The sequence below is a fragment of the Orcinus orca genome, chromosome 7 (assembly GCF_937001465.1).
Source record: "Orcinus orca chromosome 7, mOrcOrc1.1, whole genome shotgun sequence".
Classification (NCBI taxonomy): Eukaryota; Metazoa; Chordata; class Mammalia; order Artiodactyla; family Delphinidae; genus Orcinus; species Orcinus orca.
Window position 1 is genome coordinate 56,802,972 of NC_064565.1, and position 20,205 is coordinate 56,823,176.

Below are 20,205 nucleotides of genomic sequence, written 5' to 3' on the forward strand. Positions count from 1 at the left end.
TCTGAACTTCAGCTCGATTATAAAACATCTTCTGATCCTTCCCCCACTTCTTACCTACTTATAAATATGACAGACCTATTCAGGCACTTGTTTAGAGTCTGATTCTCAGTGCATAGGTTTCCATGTCACCAACAAATACATATAGCATGTCTACTAGATGCTAAGGGAACATGGACATGAAAAAAATACTGTCCCCAGTCACCTAGTGGCTTATAGTCAAGTAAATATCTCAACTGCAATTTAAATGACATATATTACTGAAAAGCTTATTACGAAGTAAACACACTGGCATTTCAATGTGCCATTTAGTACATCTTTTCCCTCTAAAAGATGTTTAAAGGTATAAGGTACACTGTCTGCGACTGTATACAGCCTTTCTTCCCAGCTTTGAGGTATAACTGACAAATACAATGATAAGATATTTAACATGATACAGCTTTTGATAACAGCTATAAAAATCCCAAATCAGCAGATTCTGTAAATCACAGTTCTATGTACCTATGCTTTATATATATGTGCGCCCCTCAAAGTGCGTACACAAAAAATGTTAATGGAATACAGTTTGCAATAGCAACCTAAATGCTCAAGAAGAAAGAAATGGTTAAATAAACCATTTTGACAGGTAATACTCCTCAGCAGTTAAAAATAAAGAGGTAGATCTATAGCAACTACTGTGGAAAGATTTCCAAGATATAAGGCAAGATGCAAAATTTTATAGTTTTTATAATCTCATTTATATTTTTAAAATGATATGCTAGACTTCTTTATGTACATATTTGTATGTGAACAAGCAGGAAAGGTCTGGAAGAAAACATTGCAAACTTATAACCTCTGGAAAGATAGGACAGTCACAGGGGTAAGAATGGTAGCAGGATAAAAGTGGTCCTTCAGAGTTATTTCTATTTAATTCTCCCATACCTTTTTACAAGTCTTTTCTTTCTTTCTTTTTTTTTTTTGCTGTACGCAGGCCTCTCACTGTTGTGGCCTCTCCCATTGCGGAGCACAGGCTCCGGACGCGCAGGCTCAGCAGCCATGGCTCATATGGGATCTTCCCGGACCAGGGCACGAACCCATGTCCCCTGCATCGGCAGGCGGACTCTCAACCACTGCGCCACCAGGGAAGCCCTTTTACAAGTCTTTATGTGCCTCTCAGTAAGGCCTATCCAGACTAACCCTTTTAAAATTATAAACCCCTACCATACTACCTCACCCTCTACCCTATTCTATTTTTTTCCATTACTCCTATTCCATTGTAACAAACCACATAACTTACTTACTTATGAAGGCTATTGGATATCGTTTATCTACTCCCATTGGAATGGAAGCCCCACAAGGACAGGGATTGCACTCTGTTTTTCTCACTGATGTATCCCCAACATCTACTAAAACAGTGCACACAGTACACACATTTTATATATATAATTTATATTTTATATATATTTATTTATATATATATAATTTATGTTTATATAATTTATATGCTTTATGTTTGTTGAATATTTACATATTCAACCATTTTAATTCCCTGTATAATAGATTAAAATATTTTTTGCTTCACATCCAAAAAGTGACTTGGTGTGACTGGTAAATCAGGGGGCTACTTTAATCAAAAGCTGAAAGGACACAGGAAACAACACTGAAGAGATTCTGAACACAGCTCAGGATGCTGAAACGCCAGCCTTGCGAAAAATACCCCCCAAAAGACAAAAACAATAAAATGGCGTGGGAAGCTGTCTAATAGCAGAGAGAGCTGGTGATTCCTAAAGTTTGGGGGGAGTGTTTACATTCAAACTAATATATCCTTCCACAGAAATAAGAAGCTTATCTATATGCTTCCTTAATTATAAGCCAGTATGGGAACAGACATATGCCACTGGGAAATCAAGCGAGTCTAGATACAGTAAGGTGCCTAAGACTTTCAAATTCCACTCAAGAAGGTTGACAGGGATGTTTGATGAACAACTGACAGCATGCTATACACTACTCTTTTTCCTGTCTACGAAGAAAATACGTTTGCCAGAAAGATACTGCTATTATCCAAATAACAGATCAGTTATCAGAGCAATTGCAATGAGTACAGAGTAAGATAGTCTCAAAATAAACTTAACAAATCCTCATGAGGAAAGACCTACACCCATCAGCCTATACTAGTAAGGCAGAATTCCAGTGAGTATCTTCCAACGAAAATGTCCTGCAGTGAACCAATAACGAATGATTTTTGAGTCAATGACGCTACTTGAATCATGTTATTTTGTTCTATTTCTAAGGAGAACTGACACTTTTAGTTAGAGTCACTCTTAGAAATAGATGAAAAACCTTGATCTGCACTTCACTCTACATAAAACAGTGGGCAAGAAGATGGCAGAGTTCATGATAATGGGTTAAGATCATTGCAAAAATCCAGCAGGATATGTGTGTAGCCAACATGTCCTACTGTGGAGCACACCACCATCCTTCTAACTTCTTGATCAAAGCTCATATTTGATGTACGAAACAGAGAGATTAATTCATATGATAAATATAGGAGGAAACAGGATCTGAAGGAGAGTTACCAGTAGGAGGCAGGCAGACTGAAAAATCCCTAGGAAAGGCCCATCAAGGAGGCGTGAGAATGAAAAGAGACCAGAGCCGGGGTGGGGGAGAATGACAGGGGGAAGAGTGGCTTGTAGCTCTGATGCTCTCTTCTTAGATGGTACAGCTGGTTACTGCCACTTAAAGCAGAATGATAAGATTTACTCCATTTAATTAAAAGGAAATTTAAAAAGAAAGTTGGGATGGATATCATCTGTAGCCCGAAGTCTTCTGTTTTCTTAAAGAGAATTTATCAAAGTACACATTAAATACTAGATTTGTAAAATACTTGGAACTATTTAAATACGCTTAAACTTCCTCTAGGAGAATGAGGAAGTCCTTTGAACTACAGTCATCATTAGTCATTAGAATAATTAACCAGTGGAGGAAGTAAAGTTAATCAAAAGATGACCAGTTCTCAAAGGGAGGCTGATGAAAGACTGTTCCTTGCCTACTAAGTTACCCGGGAGATTTAAAAATCAAAACCAACAAATTCAACCTAGAGTTCCTAACCATGTTAATATCTTGCTTTATGGTAAACTAAAAATCTAGGAGACATTTTCCTGTATGCCTAGTATGTTCTCTAAGTGGCAGTAATCCTAAGAATTAAGATGAAGTGAGTAACTAATTTGTGCTAAGAACTCCACTGAGTGCTTCATGTATGTGATTTTATCAATCCTCACAGCAATTTTATAAGTATTGTGATCACCCCCATTGGACAGAGGAGGAAAGTGAGGCTCAGAGAGTAATCTGCCCCAATATACACAGCTCCAAAGTAACTCAGACAGTATCAAGACCTGCAAAGCCTATGTGCCTTTTCTTTTTTTCCTATACCACGAGAACAAAATTTTGAAGGTTCTTCCCCAAAGAGATCAGACTGATATTTGTGGGAGGAGGCTGGGGGGGAGACGAGGCAAAGAACTAAATAAATAACCACCACTCACCTCTGGATTTTCTTCTTTTACTCTTCGTGACTGTAAAACAATTACATATTCATTAGTACACACACGCCCCCAAAAACACAAAAATAAAATTGACACAGGTTAGAAAATCATCATCAATGTCATTTTACCTTTTCTTGTGAAAACGCAGCTTTGCCTTCTTCACTTTTCTCATCCATCTCGTCGTCACTCCACTCCCAGTCACCGTCTTCGGTTTTATGAAGGTGACCGCTTGACCCCGGAACTCTTCTCACCTGGACCAAAACAAATCCACCCAATTCTTCACCAGCTGAACACAACCTGTGTTTGCGGGTGCAGCTCTTTGGGTCACACAGCATACGCTTACCTTGAAAGTAACCTGAGTGGCTATGAATTCAGGGGTAACTAGCAGTGAATACCCCAAAAGACTACACAGCCTCCAGACTCCTACACTCATCCTCTTTCCAAAGATATTAAGTTCTTGAAATGTTTTACTCTGTGTAGAACAAAATATTTTGGAAGAGTACAACACACGTCAGCCATGAAGGATCAAGCCCATTTTTCACTTTGGCTTCATTTAACACTGTATGAATCACTACACGTGAAAGTCCACGTGGTAGGTTTCAAAACTGCTTAAGGAAATGCGTGCAAGCAAGAGACTGAGGACTGAGGGAAGACAAGGGACTCAGGCAGCCTGAAGAAGCATACTAGTCTAGGGCATCAGCCATCTCCAACCTATATCAAAAGCGCAAATATCCTTCTGTTGCCACCTTGCTCTTTTTCAGAACCTGACGTCGTGCTTATTTTCCCAGGATTCTGCTCAACCTACTTGAGCAAAACAACACAACATCAAGGCTATTCTTAACACGCCTTTCGCGATTGCCAGGAACACAGCAAGATAACCAGCAGCCGTGTCAGATGAACTAAACAGATGATAACAATTTTCTGCCATTATTTCGTATTTTTTTGAGCTAGGGTAGAGATGTGGTCCACGGGGAATGCTTTCCACGTGTCTCTGTGGTTGAAAAGGCAAAACTTTTCAAAGGAGCGGATGACTGAGAATAATGAGCCTCTGACCAAAGTAATTTGCTTTAAAAAATGGACTGAGATGACTCACAGCCATAGAGAACAGAGTTGTGGTTGCCAAGGTGGGGGAAGAGGGGGAGGGAGAGGGAGGGACTGGGAGTTTGGGGTTGGTAGATGCAAACGGTTACATTTAGGATGGATAAACAACAAGGTCCTACTGTATAGCACAGGGAACTATATTCAATAGCCTGTGATAAACCATAATGGAAAAGAATATGAAAAAGGAATGCATATGTGTGTATAACTGAGTCACTCTGCTACACAGCAGAGACTGGCACATTGTAAATCAACTCTACTTCAATTTAAAAAACAGAGCAAAACATGGTCTGAGACGTGGTTAAACAAAGCAATGTAGCAAGCGAACATGACGTGAACATAACAACCAGTGATCCACTGATTCAGAGAAACCGCAAGTGGAAAGGGACCTTGGAGACTGTCTAGTCAAACCCCCTCACTTTACAGATGGGAGAACGAAGGCCCAGAAAGTGACCCCAGATATCACACAGGTGTAAAAGCAAAATGAAGGCAAGAAAAAAAGCCTTCAGATTCCCTTTCAAATGCAAGTTTTCCTATGCCACTGAATGGTAACTGTGAAAAACCAGCTGTCTAAAAATGTCCTGTGAAGACTTTGAAAGAGTATGACATGAAGAAAGACTATTTTCCATAATAGAAACTATCCAGTTATACCACAGGAAGTTCATGAGTTCCAAGGGAAATACCACAGGATTTAGGTGTAAAGTAATCATTCACACATGTTGGATCAATGTGAAGTCATAAACAATGCAGACCTGGGGTTGGGTTTGATTTGAAGGCATTACCATGTGGGACCTGTACAAGTAAGCCTGACCACTTGGGTCTTGAGCTGCGACGTAGAAACTTAAAAAACAAGCAAAAGGTTCTTATTCATAATTGCAAACGGTTGTGCTCAATTTTTTTTAAAAAGCTTTTTTCTCCACTAATTCACCTTCAAAACACTTAGCACTTAGTAAGAACTCCTGTGCTTGGCATAAGATATTTTTTCCACTTGCATTTTGAGTCATTGGAAAGACCTATTTAATGACAGTGATTTTAATGATGCTTATAGATGTTGGCAAGGTACTGTAGAAAAGACGCTGAAACGCACTTCAGGATTTTTTAGAACAGACTGCTCATTTTAAAGCTACAAAGAAATGGATAAAGAAGAGATTTTCTGTTGACATATACAGTAAAATTAATTATTTTCTTAGCAACACTAATCATGACGAGAGCAATACGGAGGAAAATCTGATAATGACTACATTAAAAGAAAGCATTTAAAGCCACATCTACTACAAAACATACTATTAACTAAGAAGTGAGAAGAAAAGTAAAATTGTGGATCATAAACAGAAAAAAACTCTACCTTCACTCAGACTGTAAAACCCAAGCACGGCTGACGAATTAGTATTCTTCAAGTACTCATTCAAAAGATCACAGCAGGGAAATCTCTCTTTCTGAAAAGAGATAGGGCAGCTTCACACCCTAAAATTTAGTTTATGTTTTTTCCCCTCGCTCTATGTTTACAAAAGCTGTCCGTTTTGTTTCTTCAAGTGGGATCCAACTACAGACAATAAAATGGCCAACTTCTATTTCTATTTTATTTTATAACCCTGACTGTGTCCCTCCTCTTAGTTTTATTTGCTGGAAGAGAGAAAGATAAAGCAAAATGTCTAGGATTATAGCCTCAGGCATTGAAAGAAATGGTGGGATGGGCCTTTAAGTAGTAAATATTGATTAAACAAATAAATGTGGAAATTAAGACAACGAACACTCAAAAATCTAGGTAGCATAAAATACTGGTGTAAGCGTAGCAAGAATAAGAATACAAATTTATTCCTTAAGACTGTTGTCTCCGTTTATTGGAAAGGAAAAAACTCGCAGCATAATGTGAAACCCAGGTTTCAGTGTATTTATGCGACATTGACCTCTGCGGAAGAGACCAGAAAGCAATTTTACAAAATTACATCCTTGTAGGGAGTTTGTAGGGATGACAGGAAGCTTTCAGGTCTTGAGCCAAGGCAACTAAGTTTCATATAGTTTAAACAAATGGGGTTTTTATTTAGGAACTGAAGAATAATCTACAAAATAGATGCTTCAAAAGAAGATGCGTAAAAGCTTCTATCCTCCCCCATCCGCTACCGTGATGAGCATGGAGGTTACCCACCCTCAGAACTCTGACTGCATTCCCGTTACGTCGCTCTTATTCTATTAAATGGCTCACTCACTGAGTAAAGCCAAGAGGTGGTTAAATGAAATTTTTTCTCTGTTGGCGATTTAAAAAAATAACCCAGTGCTTCTCAGAGAAATGAGCTCAAGTGACAGCTAGAGCTATTCATAAGCCCACAAATTCCTCAGGTCAGAGCTGGCAGTAGCGAGGTTAGACCAAGTTTTACATGCAATAACATTTATTCCCAAAACTGGGAATAAAACACAATTGAGCAGTTCTATTTATACCATACCTCTGAAAAAGGAAAGTAATATTATCTTCTCTTCCTTGAAACAGCATTTTTATGAAAATCCATTAAAGAAATGAAGTTCTGATTCCCACAAAAAGTCAGGCTCCACCAGACAGATAGAGGGAACAACGGTGTGGTTCCCCGGCCAGTTCTTGTGGCCATGGGGTCAGGTCAGAGGCAGAGCCAGGATGGGGAGGCCAGGGAGAGGGAACGGCAGCAACAAGGGACACAGTCCCTGGATCTGTTCCGGGACTCATCTTCCCAGGGGTGCCCCTTCGAACAGGAGCTGTCTATAAATACCAGGACCCAGGACCTCCATACAGTATCTCAGGATGCCACCTGGCCCCAGACACCAGAAAAGGAGGAAGGATGTATACAAGAGAGTACAAGAGAGCCAACGGAAGCACTTTCTATACAAGGGGTTAAATATGTTAGAAGTGCAAGTGTGTTTCTCTAACACACTCCTGAACAAAGGATGAATGTGACCCAAAGAAATACTGACCACAGTTTAGTAGAATTCGTCTCAGTACTGCATGCCCTTCCTCCCAAGGCACCGGCCAGCTACTTCCACTGCCACATAACTTCTCCCTGGAGTGGTATTTCAGGAGCTCCTTGGAATGGTTTTCCCATCTCTGGGAATCCTGTTCTCCACCTCCCCTCCACCTGCCGGACAAACTACGTGCCTGACTGTATGTAGCCTGAACCCAAGATGGGGAGCCCACCCACCTCACATCTGCCCACCAAGGACACCCTGGACATGGCAGGAAGCAACACCCAGTAACTTTTCTCTCCTCAGGCATTCTACTAACCAGAAGTAGGAAACCTGTTTCTAATCAACTGCCCTTTATAATGTCCTTGAGGCACAGCCAAGCAAACAAAAAGCCTTCTAAGTCATCAGAAATTAAACACCAAAAAATAAAATTAGACTCACCAAGTTTTCAGCAGTAAATATTTGCCTGTCCCCATAGCTTATACTCTGGCATTGGCCCCTGTGCCCACCAGCTCTCAGGCACCTCCGTCCCACGCCTACTGCCTGGCCTTACTGTGCTCTCAGGCCCTCGGTCTGCTTCCGCCTCTTCCATCAACCCCGCCTGGCTTCTCCCGTATCATATAAAGCCTGGAGCCCACAGCTGACGCTCTTGAGGCTGCACTTGTTAGTTCCCCATGGCCCCGTGCCCATTCCTGGCCGCCCCACACCTGGAGGAAAGCCTGGGCTCAGCCTGAGCCAATGGAGAGGAGGCACACTGCCTGGTGATGTCACAGGGGACCACTGGCCGCTCCTAGTCGGGGCAACAGTCCTGCTACAACGCTGCCACTAAAGCGCGGTCCCCAGATGAGCAGCAACAGCATCACCTAGAAATGCTGAATCTTGGGCCCCACCCCAGACCCACTAAATCAGTATCTTCCTTTTCGCAAGCTCGCCGGTGATTCACATGGTCCCTCAGGTTTGAGAACTTGTGCTCATTGTTAGTCTGGTCCCTCAGGTTTGAGGAGTTGTGCTCATTGTTAGTCTAAGTCCGCCTCCCCAGCCCTTGATACCAGCTGTTACTCATGTACCAAAAGTGACTCAGCATTTGAAACATATTAACTAATTTAACCTTCACAGTAGCCCTGGGAGCTGAGAACCATTTTATTCCCCCCGTTTTTTCAGAGGGAAAACCGAGGCGCAGGGGAATTTAAACAACCGGCTGGAGCTCAAGCAGCTGGGAGTGAGGGCGTTGGAAGTCCCACCCCAGACTGCAGGCCTATCCCCTGCTGCCGCTACTCACAGGAGTGCCCATCCCGCCCTACCCCACTCACCCCGATAACTTCACCTGCGACCCTGAGAGCAACAGGGCCATCCAACTTATACCCCAAGCTTTCTATTCCCAAGAAAAGTCTTCACACCCTCACCCCCCCGAGCCTCTTTCCCTCCAGTGTGTAACGAAAATGGATTCCTTTTCCTTTACAACACCAACGCCTCCTACTGTGCTCATTTATTCATTCACTCATTCATTCCTTCAAGACACAAACAGCCAGGCTCTGGATCCTCTACATCCATCACAAACATGTGTAAGTATCTCCTATACTTCTTCCCCCAACAAAAAGGGCGGGGAGGGGGCTCAGTTTCTGCTGCTTCCATCACTCCATCACTCTCCCCTCTCACTGTCAACATTTTTCTAAAGAGTATCTCTGATTGCTGCCCTCACTTCCTCAGTCTTTAGTCTCATACAAAATGTTATCTGTCCGCATTTGGCCACGAAAACTGCCTGCTTTCTCTCCCCAAGATTTAACAACGTCACAACTGTGTGATTCAGCACTCCTCTCTGTTGCTATAATGTGATCCTGCAGACACAGCTGAAATCCATTCTTCCGTTGTTTCACACTCTTTCCAAACCTGTGTTGGTAACCTTTCTCCTCCTCCTCTCTTGTCCTGCTCTGTCTCCCGCTGTTCTCTGTCTTTAACACAAAAATGGTTGCTCTTAGCCCACTACATGCTCCTAGCTCACTAGACAACGTTGTCTAGTGACCTAAAACACACAGTCTCCAGAGCCCCCTCTCTCCATGGAAGTCAATGACCTTGGAGACTTCATCTCTTAGTCCTGTTTTGCAAATGCTCTGTTGGATATGAACATCTGATCAATTTCTAGCTCGCCATCTCCAGCCCATTTATTAATGCTCCACCCCAGCCTCACTCTGACACTTCTGCAGGGTCGCCTGTCTTAGTTAACACTTCCGGGGTGCAGCTGGCTCCTGCTAGCTCAGGAGAGCCCACTGTTAGCATTTCAGAAAGTTTACAAGACACCTGACTTCACAAGGCTCACTTAAATTGGCCAGGGTAGGAGTATTTACACAATGGAAATAGAAAAATAGTACAAATTAGGATTTGCACTCCCCCCTTACTGCCAAAGTGGCAGTTCTCAAGGTTTACAAGCACGCCACTGACCATAAGACTCAGTTCACGGAAACATTTTAAAATTTGACAACATTTCACAAGAACTTAGTAGTTATTCCTGGAAATAACTACTTTCCTTTGCAATGGCAAATATCTCAATTTTCTTACACAAGCCTCTCAAATCTCACCTTTAAAAGCAACACAGTAATTGATTTTTATATACCAAACATATACCAATATAAGTACGGGAGCAGGGGGGAAACTATCTTAACATTTCTCAAACTGATACATATGGCTTGGGATAACACTTCTTATGAAAGCATCATGAGGAAACACAGGGCTATATATTTTTTTAACGTAGATAGAAGTGAAAAGGGTGTCCTCTGAAAAACTGTGTTAGATGATGCAAAAATTGGTTTTATGATGGTTACTGCCAACACTGCAAGTCAGAGCGTAAATAATACTGCTTGATACACAGTAAGAAAGGAGAACAAATGGTGTATTTCTAAATAAAAATGTTTTGTGCAAGTTATTTGACAGTTATATATAGTTATCCTAATAAATTATTATGAGTAGATATTCTGTTATTTCACCTATGTCCATAAGTGTTCATAAGTTCAAACTGACCAGAAAACTTTTTTTTTCTAATCTTTAGATTTGGAAAGTAAAGTATCACAGTATTTTCAAGCTTCCTTTGTATCTAGGAATGCATGATAAATTTTACAAACAGGATCAAAAATTTTATACCTGATTAATTTTTCTGCAAAATGGAAACAAAGATCCTTCTAGTTAAAGCATGAAACTAGGTTCTCAAATCTCCTGTAAATATTAACATGACAACAGATCAATGGTAAACGTAAATGTCACTGAAAGATTATTCATTTTGTTTATAACAATTTGGAACCTTGATTATTTGATAGATTATTTGGGAGAAGTAAAATGGTGAAAGATGGAGAACTACCAGCCTAGTTGACATTTCTGTCTGTACCTTCTAATCCCAGAAGAAACAGAAATACACACATAAATGTATTATTTCTACAATGCATGGGTATGTATGTGTGTGTGTGTTTGTATATACATATAAAGTTTCTGCATGAAGCATTCACTGGATAACAAGGCACATATTTCCTAGAAATTTTTTCAATTTAAAATAAAATTCCATTTTGGGTTAAAAAAAAAAAAGACCTCTGAAACTCCCCCACCCCTGTCATTTTGGCCAAAGGGCACAGTCATATAAAGTTTCTAACATGATGCCTGGCACATAAGTAAACACTCAGGACATGACAGGTGCTATTATCATGAATATTATCATCTTTCTCACAAGCCAAATCTATCAAACACTATATTCTGCAGATTTCACCTCCTCAGCTACCATTGTGCTGGATCAGGTCCCCTTCAACGCTGATCTCCTGTCTCTCCTATTAAAACAAACTGCTCATCAATCCTCTGGCCTCTACACTCTTGCCTATTTTATCCTTCATATTGCCACAAGTCACAGATTAGAACTTTCTCTAAAAGAAAAAAAAACAACAAGAGTTCACTATCGCCTACAGAATGAGTTCAGATTCCTTAATATTCCAGTCTCTCCATACCCTTGCTCCAAATTACCTTTTCAAGACTTATTTCCCACCATATGCCATCAGACACCCACAATACAGTTTTGTACAAATTAAATACTTACACAACTCTACCTTTTTACATGTGTATCACATACATATCTTAGCCTGATCTGCCCTTCCACGATCTCTACTTACCTCTTTTCTTCCAATCCAAGAAGCTTCACTGGTATTTTGCCTGCACCTTTATATCATTCTACTCTGTGTTACATTTAACAGATGACATACTGAACTGTATACTCTTACAGGGAAGAGAGCTAGCTTTAGCCTTTTCAAAGAATCATTTACTCAGTCAGTCAACAAAGTCTTATTTAATACCTGCCTTGGTGACAAGTTCTAGACAAAAGACAAAATAAAAGCCTACATCCTGGAGTAGCTCACAATCCAGAGAGGTGGACAGACATTTAAGCTAATAATTTCAAGAAAATGTGAATGCTACAACAGAGATACAAACTGAGATTTCTGTGAAATCTCAGAAGAGAGGATGACCACCTGTATAACTCACCAGGCAGAGGAAGTGGAGAAGTTATTCCACCCAGTGGGAAGGTATGAACTTATAGAGTTCTGCTGACTCATGTGCCAGGGCTGGGTCACATGGGACTGGGGCTGGTCTAGGGGCTGGGTTTAAGGAAACAGCTAAGAATAAGGCTGGAAAGCTGTGTGGAACACTTGTACAATAAGAATGGCCACTTCAAAGGCCTGCAGGAACCAGGTAGGAAATGGAAAGCAGACCCAGTGAGGACCTGGGAGGTCTGGACAGGGCCAACCTCATCACCACCACACACACCCAAAGGGAGTGCCCAGCATGAGCTGACTGCTGCCACAGGAAGGTATCCCAGTGTTGCCAGATCTTCTGATTCTTCCAGAGAAGTGGATTTTTATGTGAATGCTCTTGATTTTTTTAATGTTAACAAGTGTACATCAAGATAAAATAAAATTCTCCTGCACAGCCTAAGAAATGATGTGTCTGTGGGACAGTTTTGGCCTGTGAGTTGCACCCTCTGTGGTCTACCAAGTCAGGGGGCTTAGAATTCAGACAGTGGAAAAGCAGAGAGGCTTTCCAGTGGCCACGGGGGGTGGGGGTGGGGGGAATGATCCAATCTGGATTCCTGAAAGCAGACGTACTGGGACTTCAGGGTGACAAAGGCCAGAAAGAAAACAGTAGTGTTACTGGTTCCAGGAACTACTGACATGTCACTAATCACACTCAAACTGTGTGACTTAAAGCAACAACAGTCCCAGGAGCCTCCGGGGCAGTCAGACTGGCTTCCTTGGTGGCCTGGGTTCCTAGCAAAAGTGCTTCAGCTCCACTCTGACCCCAAATCAGAACAAGCCCTTCCTGAATTCCTGACACGAAAGACAATGGAAGATAATGAAAGGACTGTTGTTTTAAGAAGGTGGTTAGTGAGGGCGTAAAGGAAAGCGAGGAGAGTATTACTGGATGTTGGAGGATGAGAGGACCCGGCTGTGCAGTGACAGAGTTTGGCAACACTGATATCTGCGGTAAAGCGGGAACAGAAATGGACCTAATGATCTAGCTGAAGAGATTTCCAGGCAGAGTACTCGAAGTGACACCTGGGTGCTGCTCGCTGCCTGTGATAAAATGTGAGCAGAGAGAGATGAGAGAAAAGGACACACCGTTAAATACAAAATGGTTCCTCATCCCCAGCCTCTCCAGACATCCAGCAGTTCTCAAACCCAGCCAGGGCTTCAAGGCAAAGACCAAATCCAGGGTGTGACTGTGTGACACTCTGTTAAGACTTCAGAAAGATCTAAGGCGGTGCCTTCTGGATGCTTTCAAACAGACCTAAGGCTTTCTAAGGCTCGGAAGAGCAAACCTTGCAGAAACTCTGCATTACATAATAAGGCTTCTGAGAATCTTAAGGGTGTGGTCCCTCAGTGTCACAAGGAGCCCAAGGTAGACAAAGCGTCTTGAGGTCATGGCTCCTGTCTAAGACATGAACCCATCAACAGTCAAAGAAAACCCACAAAGCTTTTTAGACATTTGTACTGTGAAATTACTGCCAGGTTCGACTAAAACAGAGAGAGTACAAAATGAAAAGAGCATTCAGCTCCCGAAACTTTTAGGGGCAGGAAGCAGTCTGAGAAGGCTACTTGAACTGCAAACACTGGCTCTTTCTTTTTTTTTTTGCGGTACGCGGGCCTCTCACTGCTGTGGCCTCTCCCGTTGCGGGGCACAGGCTCCAGACGCGCAGGCTCAGCGGCCATGGCTCACGGGCCCAGCCGCTCTGTGGCATGTGGGATCCTCCCGGACCGGGGCACGAACCCGTGTCCCCTAGCATCAGCAAGCAGACTCTCAACCACTGCACCACCAGGGAAGCCCTGGCTCTTTCTTTGGAAAAAGGAAGGGTCACTTAAAAAGTATAAGTAAGATCCCAGAGCGTGGAACCAAGAGCCAAAGAGAGCAGTGGAAGAGGAACAGGCAACAGGCAACTGGCCAAATTCCACAACTGCCATGGTCCCATGTGCCTCTGGTTTTCCCTCTTTGGGGCAGACCTTTAAGAGGCCTATCCTCCTGTTGTGTTCTGGGTGTGTGTCAGGCACACGATTAGAGGGTAAGGCCCTTGATTTTGAGCCTGAGCCTGAAGCCATAATGGGATGAGACTTCTGGAGGGTTCTGGAAGCGCAGAGTGTATTTTGCATGTGGGAGAGATGTGAATTATTGTGGCCAGAGGGTAGACCAGGGCAGACTGCTTCTCTCCAAAGATGCCCATATCAGTACCGCCTGCCTCACGTGTTCTTCCAGAATCTTACCACCCTCACTGTCAAGAGACGGAGTCCAGTGTCCTCTCTTTAAACCTGGGTGGGTCTGTGCCTTGCCTGTAACCGACAGAACCAAGCATCAGAAAAGGTGATGCCGTTTCCACCTTGCTCACTGGAATATGGGCAGCAGATGCCTGCAGCCACTAGATAAGCAGTCCGACGGCCCTGAGGCCTCCATGCTGCCAGCCTAGAGAGAACCCATGAAGACAAGGCCTGACCATCTGACTGCAGCTTCACATGACCAGAGGGCAGCCTGCTAACACTATCCCGAACCCCTGACCCACAGAAGCTTATTAAAATGACTGTTACTGTCTGAAGCTGCTATAATCAGAATAAGGATGGTGATGAGGTTATTTATTGAATTTCATTTCCATTTTTGTGTAGTTAGGAATTCTTTAAAAATTCGTAGGTCATATTTGATACCCCTTCCCATGACAAATGACAGGCTCTACCATACTTTGCTCCTTGGTCAGTGTTTTCTGACTGGATTTTCTGGGCATCTGAACCCTCAGATTTTAATTTATACTTACACATTTTTTTCTGTCTGACCCTGTTATTACTCATTAAAATACCAAGAAGAAAAAAGTTCATCTCTATCAATGACAGATAACTGGCTACAGCTAAATCTGGGAACTTTTGCCAGTGATTTGCATTAACTTTCTTTTTTTTGACCTCTTGGAATTCAATGCTTATCTGGTTCTGCTAAAATTTGGCATTCCCTTTTGCTAGAATGTAAAAGGAGAGAATTGAAACGTTCTATAGGCAACTGGAAGAAATTCTAGAGAAACAAAGACTCTTAGAATTCAATAATAACAATTCAAAACACCGGGCTAGTTCAGTGAAGGACACACTTGTAGCGACTTCTTATGATGCCTGAACATTTCCAATGTGAAAGAATTAAATTTGATAAATGTCGCTCTTCAGATAATGACAATGGAATTTTGTAACTTCGGAAATCCAACATGAAAGGGCAATGCCGTGAGAGAGAATGTTCTGGAAGCTGGAAGGGAGCTATTCTGAAGCAGCAGCACAAAACAAAAAGTAATTAGATTTCTTATTCTGTTTGAGTCCTATCAAACCTCCAATATGGCATTTCCCCAAGTTAGGGTGACAAAGAACAATAACAACAGCCAGAAGCCAAGAGAGCAGCATCCAATTTTGCAGCTACCGTCTTTGAGAAGGGAAGCTCCTGCCGGAATGGGTGCCAAGCTGATCTGTGACTTCAGCTAATAAAGAAAACAATGGGAACGTTCTGTCCTGGTAAGACAAATAACACAGATGAGAAAAACCGAAGGGTGAAAAGGGAGGATAAATGTTTGGCAGTGGAGCAGAGCCAAAGATGCTCTGGATACAGCAATGAGTTACCAAGTTAACTTAATTGCAGGGGGAGGAGGCGTGGGAACGAGAAAGAAGAGCATACGGCCAAGTGCGCGCAGCTCCAGGCAGGCAGCAGAACTGACCACGAGGACCAGAAGAATTCTAACAAGCCGCAGAGAGACACACTGTGATGGCTGGGTTTAGGTGTCGACCTGGCTACGCTACCGTCCGCAGTTATTAATCAAACACTAATCTAGGGGTTGCTCACTCCATCAGCAGTAGAGAAGAAATGTTCCCTCTGCCCCTTCACACTTTTGTATCTTCTGAATTTTTAATCATTATTATCTATGATGCTATCAGTTGGAAAACAGGTATTTAAAAATGAAAGATACACATATGTTTTTTTAAAAAAAATTCAAACAACATGGGAGTGTATAAAACAGAAAGTAAAAGTAACCACTTCCTACTTCTAAACGATGTTCAAAGACATGACTTTTCCAGGAGGGGAGGAAGTGACGGAAATAGGAGCTTTCAAACAAATTCTCAAGACTGAAAATGATGAAACCTTCTAAAACCTTGATGTGACAATGGGATCAACTTATGTGCACCTGCATTTACTACAAGTGTAACAATTTAGGATTTTCAACATTTTCAATGTTTGATTTTTATGCAATGAATTCTGGAGTGAAGACTCACCATTACAGTAAACTATTTGGTCAATGAAATGATCATCAAATTTTTGCACACACAGGACATGTACTGACAGGAGGTGGTGCTTGTCAGTGCACTGCCTTCACATTTCTCTTAGCCAAGTGGATGAGTTTGTGTTCTTCTATATTATGTCCAGAGTAATGGATTCTGCTGTTTTTGTTAATCTGGTATTTGCTACGAAATTCCAAAGATATTAAGAAGATGTTCCAGCATGTAAGAAAATCTGGAGCTGGGAAAGCACATGGCCTGGTGGTAAGACACAGTTCAATCTATTCTGAGTCCTTATATATTTAGAGTATCTTTTATTTAGTAGGTGACAAATATATATTTGCTAAATGCATAAATAACATTCGTTTGCTGCCCAAAAAATAGCTTTGCCAAAGCAAAACTCGCACCAGGAGGGAACTTCTCCCCATCCTTTTCTCACCATTTCCCCTGGAGAGGGATGTCAGGGGTGGCAGACACAGCATCATGGGGTTGCTGAAGGGATACGGGGGGAAAGGCAAGTTAAGACCCCATGACATCCTGAAACCCTTTTAGCTCCTCACGTCCATAATCCCTAGAGTCAGAACATACCTGAAAATTGCTGCAGTGAACAGAAAACCCGGCTCTGTGAACCAGCACCCAATACAGACTACTACTGCATAACAGATACTTAAAACGTGTTAGTTGGACAAATGAACGAGTTAAATCATCCCTGGATAAAACATACAGACACAGTAAAGTTCTCGGCCAAAACATCTCAACCTGCAGCTCAAAGGCATTTTATCACGTCCTCAGAAAGCTACTACCCTTTGCCATCATGGACCCTGTCATTGTGGTGACATGCTTAACAGATGCGTATGAGGAAGCTGAGGGGCTAAATTTCTTCCACCTGTTTAAGGAAAGCAGCAGCTGGTGTCAAGGAAACTCTGGGCTTTCCTCTAAGCATCTGAAGATCTTGAGACGAAAGGCATAGTTCTAAACGTCAATTAAGAGCAAAGCTGGTGATCAAAATGGATGGGCCCATCTGCCTCGGAGACAACATATTAACAACCCACTGTGCTGGGAATAATTCAAAGAAGGAAACAAGTCCGTGGTGGTCAGCTGAAATCGTGTTCCCTTTGTAGTGGACTCAGTTCGCTATCCTGCTGTCTGCAAAGGGCAGAGACTTCAGATGGGGGGTTAGTTAGAAAACAAAAAATACACACACAGCACTGACTTACACTTTGGTTTGAAAGTGTGAAGAGTCTGATTCCAGTACAAATTTGAACTGATAAGAAAGAAGAGCCAACAATGACATCATAAGGTCTCTAGGCAAAAACATACCTCATGTTGAAATCTCTACTCTCTCCCATTCCGTCTGTCTTTACAGACCACTCCAGCCAAGTTATCATCTCATGTCTTACTCAGTCTAAAGTTTCAAAAATGTAACAGGGGACAAGGAATACCCTGCATGGTCATTTTTCCACAAGGGGCTGAAGCCTCTGAGAAGGATGAGATAGGAACTGCCCAGACCACTGCCCGAGTCCCGGATGGTGCGGTGTTACAATCACAACAGCACAATCTAACGGTGGTGCTATATTCCTGGATTCTCGGGTCAAAAAGGCAAAACGATGACCACCGTATGTGCAGAAAGAGTGACACGCGTCCACAGGAGTGTCAAAATGGGCTGAGAAGCAGACCTTCAACTCCCTCCTGTTACTGGCTTCTACATTTTCCTACATTCACCTTTGTTAAGGCTTTTTTTTTTAAACGAACTGTCCTGCCATTGAGATTTCATCTTTACACCCCAACTCTTCACGCTTCAGTATTCTCAAAGCAATCCTTAGACTTCATATCATTTTACCTGTAAATACTTCAGCACACATCTCTAATAGAGAAGAACATTTCAAAACACGATCACGATATTTTCACGAACAACAAAATCACCAATGATTCCTTAGTAGAATTAAATATCAGTCTAGGTTCAATCTTGTCCCACTATCTCAAAAATGTCTTTTTCAGTTATTTATTCAAAAAAGGATCTAAACAAGACCCATATACGATCCACACTCTTAAATCTGTAATAGTTCTCATTAGGGTCTCTCTTAAAAAGCACGCCGTCAGGGCTTCCCTGGTGGCGCAGTGGTTGAGGGTCCGCCTGCCGATGCAGGGGACACGGGTTCGAGCCCCGGTCTGGGAGGATCCCGTGGGCCACGGAGCGGCTGGGCCCGTGGGCTGTGGTCGCTGGGCCTGCGCGTCCGGAGCCTGTGCTCCACAACGGGAGAGGCCACAGCAGTGAGAGGCCCGCGTACCACAAAAAAAAAAGCACGCCATCATACCCACTTAAGCAGGCTCTGACTTAGATGCCGCTTTTTCAACTAAAAAGACACCATAAGAGCCTCATTGTTTTCTTATTGCTAACAAGAAACACCACCTCCAGCAGGAGAACACTCCCTTTATATCACTGGGAAAATTAATTCTCAGTAATAAATTTTTAGAAGGCTACAATGAAGGCTCCAGCATAAAAATGCTCCAGACAGGAGTTTTATTTCTGGGGCAAGGTCTCAACTGTGTTTCAATTCAATGCTGAAAAGGCCCATAAATTCTACTTTTGTTAGTTCATTTAGTACTAAGAAGAGATTGCCAGAGCAGCAAAGTAAGTAACATAGATTTCCCTGTAAAAGATTCCGAAAAACTATATATTCTAATTCATGTATTTGCCAAAGACAATTATCTGTCCAACCGCCGATTTAAAAAGAAAAATAAAAGAAAGAACATAGTTGTATATTCTCATGGGGTTAATTTTTTTTTAAAAAAAGGAGCAAGGAGCTCCTTTTAACACCAAGGAGCTTTGGTGTCCTTGGTAAGGGCCGGGGGCCGGGGTGGGGTGGGGTGGGAGCACGCGTTGAAATAGAAATGAGTCTTACAAGTAATCCAAGTCTTATTGTGGGATCTGACGCTCTTCTTCTAAGGATCCAAACATCTCATACCATCTGCTAATCGGTAGTAAAGCTAAATATATTTGGATGCCATCATTTTTTTTCTTTTTCTGCCTAATGCCAGTAAGAGTCCAATGTCTAACCTGCAGAGAGCTAAGACTGGAAAGTTAGAAGGCACCCAGAAAATTCAGAAAATGTATCATTAGTTCTTGAGTCGAGAGGCTCTGCATGTGTTTCTGTGTGTGTGTGTGTGTGTATGCGTGGGCTCCACACTCCACGGTATCGTCTGCATACACTGGTCTCAGCTATGGCTCCTGTGCTGAGAGTGTTCATGTTTCTGTCTCCAGGCCACACCCTCCCACGATTTGCTGACACGGACACTGGTCTACTCTCCTCTCCATTTGATAAGAGGCATCCCATGAAGCTCACCACATTCTAAACATTCAGCACCTCCCCCAGTAAATGTTTCTTCCTACCTTCCAAACAGTCTCGATGTCAGAAAGGAAGTCAACCTCACCTTTTCCTGAAACCTCCCCCTCTCCCTCTCCCTCTTAACCTCCCATCCCCATGAAAATCTTTCAAATCCTCAGTCCCGTCCACTCTGCTTCCTAAGTGTCTCCTCTGCCTGTTCTCTGCCTGCTCTACCTTCAGTGCCCACCGATCCTCACCTGGACTAAGCACCGGGTTCCAACCTGGCTGCTGCTGCCAACCTTGCCCCCAAACCATCCTCCACACTGCTGCCAGGGTGGTCTTCCTAAAGGCAAACTACATCACTGCACATCTCTGCTTAAATTCTTGTCACAGTTCCCAAAAGCTATCAAGAAAAACAACAACTTGCAAATGTAAAAACCTAAACTCCTCATCAAGACACATGACTTTTTTTTGTGTGTGTGGTACACGGGCCTCTCCCGTTGCGGAGCACAGGCTCCGGATGCGCAGGCTCAGCGG

The 20,205-nt window shown here is 42.5% G+C and overlaps 1 protein-coding gene across 4 annotated transcripts in view; it reads right to left on the bottom strand.

The window, feature by feature from the left end:
• Positions 1 to 20,205, bottom strand: part of STK39 (serine/threonine kinase 39) — a 468,977-nt gene that overhangs the window by 120,573 nt on the left and 328,199 nt on the right. For all 4 annotated transcript variants that reach the window (XM_033423490.2, XM_033423491.2, XM_033423488.2 and 1 more), the window contains exons 11-12: positions 3,644 to 3,766; positions 3,516 to 3,545 (exon numbers count right to left, since the gene is read on the bottom strand). In XM_033423490.2, the coding sequence (XP_033279381.1) occupies positions 3,516 to 3,545; positions 3,644 to 3,766 (153 nt within the window). The remainder of the gene's footprint in view (positions 1 to 3,515; positions 3,546 to 3,643; positions 3,767 to 20,205) is intronic.